General features: G+C 38.2%; 1 protein-coding gene across 1 annotated transcript; it reads right to left on the reverse strand.

Annotated features, from left to right (window-relative positions):
- Nucleotides 1–319: 319 nt before the first annotated feature.
- Nucleotides 320–8,368, reverse strand: soat1 (sterol O-acyltransferase 1). Its single transcript, XM_056379621.1, has 16 exons — nt 8,236–8,368; nt 7,583–7,734; nt 6,631–6,689; nt 5,483–5,631; nt 5,316–5,375; nt 5,078–5,185; nt 4,577–4,862; nt 4,326–4,404; nt 4,074–4,158; nt 3,899–3,944; nt 3,667–3,796; nt 3,463–3,560; nt 3,232–3,330; nt 2,897–3,032; nt 2,582–2,727; nt 320–2,397 (listed from the first exon to the last, which is right to left on the reverse strand). Exons 2-16 carry the CDS (start codon nt 7,731–7,733, stop codon nt 2,320–2,322), a joined length of 1,710 nt encoding a protein of 569 aa, XP_056235596.1. The 5' UTR covers nt 7,734; nt 8,236–8,368; the 3' UTR covers nt 320–2,319.
- Between the last annotated feature and the right edge of the window lie 480 nt (nt 8,369–8,848).

An 8,848-nucleotide genomic window follows, 5' to 3' on the forward strand; every position in this document is an offset into this window, starting at 1 on the left:
TTGTCAAGCCAATGGAGTGTGGTAATATAAGAAATAAGTGCTTCAATAGGCTAAATTCTCTGTACTATAAAACTGTAGATATGCTATTATTTACATAATATAAAACTTTAAAAATATACCTACTCTGCAGATGCCATATATATGTTAAAATGACTGCATCCACATGGGCAAAACATAACCTAATGAACATTTTTGACCCAATATATTTACATTACTTATGTATTCAGTATTTTGTGCAAATGCATTTCAATACTTACTATTCACAGCACTTACTATATACAGCACATTTTTAAAAGATTAAGAAGCAAAAGGAACATACTTAATTTTTTTTTTTTATTCTTAACAGTTCTCATACTTTGATGTGTCTACCATCAAAAAACAGAACATAGTGATTCATATAATTGTCACCTGACACAATAGGCTATTCAAGACCAGAAAAAGAATTGATCACAATGAACACAAATATCACAGTAAAGAGGCAAAGCTCTGCTCACAAAAATAAATAGCTCATCTAAATAAACAGCATTTCTGTAGCTTGGCCCCTTTCACCACTATAAATATTATCATTCTTAGCAAAATCTCAAAGGCGTAAAGCAAAATTAAAACTTCAGCCAAATGTGGAGTTCTTAAGAGCTCAAACTCATAAACGTAGCATTAAGTACCACAGGGTATTCCAATAATTCTGCTATCATCTGTACATATTAAAAAAATAAGTTGCTGGTACTTGTGTTGTTTGTTAATATTCATTTTGTAAATGACTGTAGTGAAGCCTCTCTAGCCAAAATGAGCAGAGGATCAAAAATAAAAGCTTTTGATACAGTGCCACCTTGTGGTCATACAGTTTTTAGAATTGCTGAGTTTCCCATTGCTGGTTGTGTATCTCATTATTCACAAGCATAAATACACTCTCCCTGCATTGAATTGGCAACATGAACTGTGCAATGATTGACTTGTGATTTCCTCCAAATAATACAAATGTATAAACACGTTATTTTGAGACCAAGAGGGCTAAAAGCACACTGAGCAGATAAATTCCTTTTCTGTTAGTTTGACATGAAAATCACTGTTGTGTAAAATGTATACTTGTATGATTTAAACCAAAAAACACTGTCTTATTTATCCTACGGAGTATCTGACAAAGCAAACTCTAGCCCTTAGTGGTAATCAAGTATCATCACTATTTGGGTGTTAAAATATTCTAGCAGCCAGCTGCAACAGTTTTACATTAGAAGCCGATCTGTAGTGATTCCACCTTACGGTTGAAATCACTGTACATAACTCACATAACATTGGTCATGAAAAAAATATATCATTTAGTTTCACAAGAAACTTTCTCTATGACGCTAGATGCATGTTTAAACCATTTCAATTCAATAACCAACAATACATTCAGCAGTCACAGAGTACATTAACTCCCCACATCATAATTGTCATCTGTTTTGTTTAAGATTTTGTTTTATGGAGTTCAGTATCATGATTTTTAATGAGGGGTCTAACTTCCTTACTTGTGGCTTGACAGATGGTAAAGAGAAAAACTTTGTATTAAATTTGGGATTTGGAAAATGTAATAGTTCAGGTATGAAAGCTCTATGCCTGAATCATCACAGTTTCACATTTACTATAAAATTACCTCACAACTACATCAGCACCTCAAATGCCACTTTCATTTTCCTCTTTAGAGAAGAGGACTGCAAGTTATAATACAGACACCGGAGTTTCTCATAGATTTATACAAAACACCAAATAGTGTCCGCTTTTCAAAATAAATCTTGGAGGCAGTGAATATAAATAACATGAAATGTTTTTCCAAGCAGCAAACTGAATGTCCTTTATAATAGAATAGCAGTTGCAAACTTTGTTAAATATTAACCATTACTGCATATGTGTAAATATTGTTTGTACTGTGTAATGTTTGTATTCAGCTGCCATATAATTATTGTCACAAATCTATTGGCACAGGGAGTGGTTTCACAGTTGATCAAGGCAAAAGTAATGGGAATACATCTGAAAAATAAATAGCACATAAAAATAAAAGAGTTCACATGTGGTTTTATGTGAACTTGTCATTTTGTTGTGGGGTTGCCTTTGACAACATAAACATATAAGTAAGGCATCATTGTGACTCAGATGTTAGAGTAAAGAATATTTTGGCAAATACTTATTAGACCTCTTCCCTACATTCATACACAGACTCAGCCATGACCTTAGTGCAATAAAAAAAATAAAAAAAATTAAAGACCAGAAGTTATGAAAGTAACAGAAAGGTGGGCCAGATTTATACTGATCAGTGATAGTCCTCAGCAATAATCCAGACACAGGTCACAGCCTATCAGAGTCCACCATCAAGCCTCTCTGACAGCTCCAGGAGCGAGGCTTCAGTAACTCTAGGAAGGACGGCTGAAACATAAACACCACCATATGAAGCCGAAGTTATTATCTAAACTTGAGACAGATGAAGCAAAAACAACCAACTTTCAGATGAATTACACTGTATCCATACATACATGTCCTCTAAACGCACATCATGTGTTTAGAGGACAACATATCAAGAAGTTGGACAAGGCAATGGTAAAGGTGTTACCTCCTTCAGGGGACAGTAGCGCTGGGCATACCACTCATGGGAGTACAGACAGATAATGACTCCCTGACCCAAGAAGAGGGATGTCCACATGATTATGTTCCAGATGGGACCTTTCCTTTGGTCATGCAGAATGAAGTTGAACATCACTGTGAGAGGATGAAGAAAGAAGATCAGAGTGGAAGAATAATGAATCAAACAAAGTATATACAGTATATGGAGAAATATTTTGGGTCACGCGTCTGTATGTTCTTTAGGCACTTTTAAACAGCAGTGAGGTGTGATAACAGCAAGGTGTGTAGTAGTATTTCTTCTTACTTCCAAAGCACATAAAAAGGCAGAAGAGCACGGGATAGAAAAAGCCAAAGCAGATGGCGAGAATGTACTCGTGGACCACTGCTGACACTGTAAACACAAACAGCATGGCTGCCGGTCTGAAACGCTTCTGAGACATCTAGAATGACAACAGAGAGAAATGACAAGTCAAAACATCAGTGGCATACAGGTTTTATGTGATTCATGCATTTTTACACTGGAAATCACTTGGAAAATTAGTTTATCATTAGAAAACAGCAAATAATAAACATGCATGCTGCTGTTGTGGTTTTAAAGACTGTGCTGCATCAACAGAAAAAAAAAACAAAAAACCTCACCCACAGGAAATCCCGGTACACATAGTAGTACAACCAGTCATGGACCACTACATTCCAAGTGCGATAGTAATTGGCAAAAGAGGTTGAATTCCACCAATCCTGTTATGTGTGATTGAAATTGAAAGAAGACAAATATAAAATACAACATAATTAACACACATGAAATAAAATACAATAAATCCTGATCTATATTTTTCAGTAGATATTAAAGTGAAAGCAAAAGAAGACCACCTTGTAAAACATCCTATCAGCAAAACGAAGCATCTCAGCAAATGCATTGAGCCAACAGTGGAGGAAGGCAAAGAATCCCAGGAAGAGAACCAACACTCCTGCAAAGAAAGAAAGAGGATTCATCATGAATGTGGCTGTTACAACAATATTGCAACTCTCTTCTCCTGGCATAAAAAAAAAAAAACAAACAAAAAATTATCTTACCTGGCAGGATGGAGTTAAAGACACAGAGGACCATGGCCTTCAGGTCAAACAGCTGTAGACTGACGCTGCGAAACTGAGGGATGCACAGCCGCACAAACACGTAATAGGCATAAAACAGACAGCCTAGTACCTGTGAGGTGGGAATGGTTGGAATCGTCAGAAAAATGGGCTATTATTCATGACTTGAAATCTTAAGTAAGGTCAGCTGTAAAATGTAAAAGAGGGTTGGCACCTGAAGTAACTTTGTGGCCACGTAGCCCCATCTGATCACTGGGTTCCTGCATTACAAGTGAAACAAGATCTGATCACACATGCCCTGTTTAACGCAAGACAACACTGCTATGAATTCAGGTCTCAAAAGGACATCAAAAAATGCCAACTGACAGATATAGACAGCATCTGTTTACCTGGGGTACTTGTCTCTGTAAATGAGTGTAGGTGCAAACAGGAAGTAGAAATACTGAGAAACCTGAGGGACCACTGGGCTAGGACCTGTAGATAAAAGGAGAGTCTGTTTACCCACATTAGGACTAAGAGAAAAGGGGAAGAACGTAGCGATGAGAAAGAAAGGAATTGTATGAATTGGCAAATAGCAACTATACATGGATACACAAGAGAAAAAGAAGAAAAAAAGATGTTTTAGTGGTAAAGTTACATACTTGTCTTATCTTTAGCCCACGCCAGAACTCTTGGTACATTCTCCCTGACAAAGGAGTGTGCTTTCATCATTAGTCGCACCTGGAATTAAATTTTACCACAGATTTTATTCAAGAAGGGAGGGTGGTTTTATATAATAGATTTCAAAAAAGGCATTTGTAAGTGTTTACATCAGGCAAGAATTATAGCATAATACAACACTCCAACTGTGACTCCATTGATCAAGCTAAAAGCGGCCACATTGGTCATCTACCTGTTCTAGGATGATGATGAAGCAGGATGCAGGTGGCAAACTGTTGGTCACCACCACATATGTAGGGAGGAATCCCAGACCCAGAGCTTGGTAGAGCAGGAATACAGAACCAAACAGCAAATTGTACAAGCTGGGGTGACTATAAGACCCATACTGGGTATGTGACCACAGATGGAAAAGAGCATAGGGAACCAGCAACACAGACAGGAACATGCAGATCCATGTGCACACCACCAGGGGGGACTGTCCAAATGCATAGACCAGCAGGTCAAAGTCCAACACCAGTCTGAGGCAAAAGAGAAAAAATATAGATAGAAACTTTAAGGCTCTGCTCATGACAGATTATCTCAGCAAGTTCAAAAGTGATATAAACTTAAAGAATTTAAATAAAACATAAACAAAGGCAAAAGAAAACAGACAAGATGATGATTTGTCAAGTGAACTGACTCAACAAGCATGGACACAGAATCAAAAGCATAATGCGTAGCAGTCTTATATTACCTGCCTTCATCAATGAAATCTACCACAAGTGTACTGAGGATAAAGAGAATGAGGAGGGCAATAAACATGTGGTAGATGGTCCTGATGTGGTTCACCTCAAACAGCTCACTGCAGAAAAACAAACACACAATCATCAAGCAGCAGTAAAACTGTCAACTGTAACAAATATATATTATAATGTACCTCGGACTTGTGTATGCAGTATTTATATGACTTTAACATCAAAGTGTCAACTTACTCTAGGAGGGACCTGCGACTGACAAACTGCTTTCCCTGGCCATGAGGAGGACGAAAATGTCTAAAAGGAAGCAGAGTGAAGGCTGTAGGTTGTAATCCCATATATACCCCATTTAAAGCAACGTAAACAGCAACATTTGATTTGATAGAAAAGCTGAATGGCAATACCTGAGTTTGCTCCTCTCCTTCTCTGACAGTGGGGGTGAGAAGACAGCGGGAATAGGTGCAGGCTCCAGGCTGGCTGACTCTTCAATAAGACAGTCCATGAAGTCATTGACTTGACTGTCAAACTGACGCATCAGGTCACTCTTCAGGAACTGAGAAACAAAAAAGGACACAGAAAAAATGATTATTCACAGTCTGCAAATACTTGAACAACTATGGTGTATTTTGCATTTCTGTGGGGGTAATGATGTTCTTCCTGAATATGCAAATTTGGTGTTATGTTGCAAAAATTCATTACATTGTCACTGCGTTTCTTTTTACAATATTGCTCAAGAAAGAATAATTTTCTCAAGTGTCCTAAGGCAACTCACTGAACCACCCACTGTCATCAGCAGTTTCTCTGGAGAAGAGCATTAGCAGTACAGCTAAAATGTAAATGTAGTCCTGAATAAAACATTTTGTTACAATAAAATGGCTGTATTATTTAATGGATTAAATTGATACAATGGATTGACAACGGTACACAGTTTGCGCATAAAGCATATAAAGCCCTTGCATAATTGTAGTGCTGTTAACTGCATAATGAATTTGCATGTTTATCAACAGTCAACACCAAACCAGAGTACTTTCATGCCAAAAGCATTTCTGTATACAATGATGTGTATGATGACACTATTAGTGTCAGTCAACACTGAAACATACAGTATGTGTGACAAACTGCATGTATTGCTAGCAGCATTTTTGCAACTGCCCCAGTGTATGATGCATGCTGTTTACCACAAGGAAGTCCGCAGTTATCTTTAGTAAATAAGTGTAAAGTCACTCTTCTAACATCACTAAATGCATCATGAACTTCATTTTAACCATCATGTTTCACATGCAGCTACATTTGGTTTCAAGATATGAATTTACTTTCATATCAACTGTCATTTTGTTCTAGTTTACAAAGTTTTACAAACAATGTTGATCAGATTGTGACAAAATACCCACATCTAAACATAAATAAGAATGCTATAATGCATATACCAAACAAATGAAATAAAAAATTTGCTGTATTTTTGACTCTGTGTTAATCTAAACCAAATTACTCACTCTCAACAGCAAGATGAAATTTTGTTGTTTTTTTTAATAAAGAAAACTGAATTACTGACCTCTGCTTTCCTTTTCAGTTGTAGCTTTTTGCTGATGACATGTTCCACTTCAATTTTTCCTAAAATTGGAAAGAGAACATAAAATAACAATTGTCAACATGCTGCTTTGAAACCTACCAATGCAAATACAACACTATGCCATGGACACACCCAAATTAACAATAGTGCCAACTGAGTTGCCAAGTGACCCTGTCTAAACAGAACATTTTAATAAATGACGGACAGATAACATTCAAGAGGCTATCTGTAAGGCGTGTGAGATATCACACAAAAAGAAATCCCCCTGGTATTATTGTTTATGTAGAATTAGAATCTGTTTTTAATAGCACACATAACCCTAAACAAAGGATTTTATATCTTTATATTTTGGGATTGAAATTTTAAATAGTGACGTAAACATCTGACAGTGTGCTAATAGTTGACGACTGTAGGTTTTAGTCATTGTATTGTAGTCTAACCATCTGCGACGTCAAATTACATCAGATTTATCCAAAGTTGCAAAATCCAAAAGGAGACACTCATGTCTAGTGTCTGACAAAGTAAGCTAATTTGAATGCTTGTGACTAAGGTTATTGTAGGTTATTAGTCATGACAGCTCTCGTATGAGGAACAAGTTTAATCAATTACAGAGGTCAGTCACACAAGCAACAGTAGCATTCAACCCATGAGACCAGTGTTTATCAGTCATCATTTACACAATCAGTTCATCACTTGGGAGTCAGATGAGCAGTAAGCAGTCTCTACCCTGGTTAACCACACAAACTGTACCACGGGTCACATTTTGCTCAAGAGAAAGACATCATCATCATATGGCATGGGTTCAGTGAGTAACACATCCAAGGAAATTAGGGGGTTGAGTCAACCTTCACCTTTCATCTCAAATTTCACAGAAATAAAAAGGTCAATGTCCTCTTCCTTAGCCCTGCTGATGAGGGAGATGAGTTTGTCTTACCATTGCTGGTAATGTGGTTGTCTCCATTGCCTTGCCGATGTTCTCCTAGACTATGTTCCCCATCCAAAGAGCTATCTAAGTCAGGGAAGGTGGGCATTTTAGGAAAGGCTCGGCAGCGGGACCGGAGGACACTTTCCTCCCCATTCTCCATCCTAAAGAAACACATTCAATTCAAGGTGAAGAAACAAAAAGTGGCAGCATGACCAAAGTGAAGGTATTGTGTCTTGTGGACACATAACAAAGCAGGATTCTCACACCACCTCACATGGGTAAGAAATGCTAAGTATTTCGACTGACAGACAAAGCAAACCCAGTTGACAATCAAATCAGCCTCACATGACACAGAGACACAGCAGATAGACAGCTAACACTTTAGTTAGCTCTCGCCAGCTAATATTACAAGAGGCGATTAAAATGAGCTAAATAGACAGCTAACCAGCCAAATGGTTTTATCATGATGTAACGCTAACATTACTCTTACAATAATGCTTCTGCCTGTTGATAGTCACGGCTGTTAGCTCTGGTGAACAGCTAGTCCATTTAGCCAGCCTGTTGACGTCTACCGTTAGCTACGGAGCAGGTTGACAGAAACGTTGACTGACACCGAAGAAAATGTAATAAAAATGCTGACCATCGACTTCCTGCAAACTTACTCGCTTCAATCGCCGGGTGCACTCCTATTCAGCTAACCTCCGACGTGACCGAGTCGAAACTCAGATGTGCAACTCCCTCAGTCACAACAATCTGAGCAGCTGCTCACCTTCCCCATTGAAAAACACGGAGGAGATGATGAGCAGGGCACGCGGCTGCTGATTGGTCCAAAGTCTCTCCTCCTTTCGACGTCACCGGCGCCCACAACATCGGCCACAGCTGTCATCAGACTAAATCATCAGAGCAACAGCAATTGCCACAGCCATCTAAAGCAAACCAGAGTAAATAAATCTAATACAGATATAACTGTCCTGAAGGATTAAGTCAAATTCAAATTATACCCCAACTTAACTGGGCTGTTAATAGTTTCTAGACAGGGCCGTATGTCATGTCAATAGCTTGTGATAAACTACAAATATTTAAAAACACAAACTCTTCCATATAAAGAAAGTTCACATGAACCGATTAACCTGCTAGGGGGAACTATGGGAGGGACAGTGTCTGTATGCTGGGCAATGACGTGGCCCAGGGTTAGCTGTGTTCATGACAGACAAAAGGGAAAGGCCCCACACCAGGACCCCCAGACTGACAACATTTTGCATCTCTTTCTGGTTG

Source organism: Seriola aureovittata, chromosome 6 (genome assembly GCF_021018895.1).
Source record: "Seriola aureovittata isolate HTS-2021-v1 ecotype China chromosome 6, ASM2101889v1, whole genome shotgun sequence".
Lineage (NCBI taxonomy): Eukaryota > Metazoa > Chordata > Actinopteri > Carangiformes > Carangidae > Seriola > Seriola aureovittata.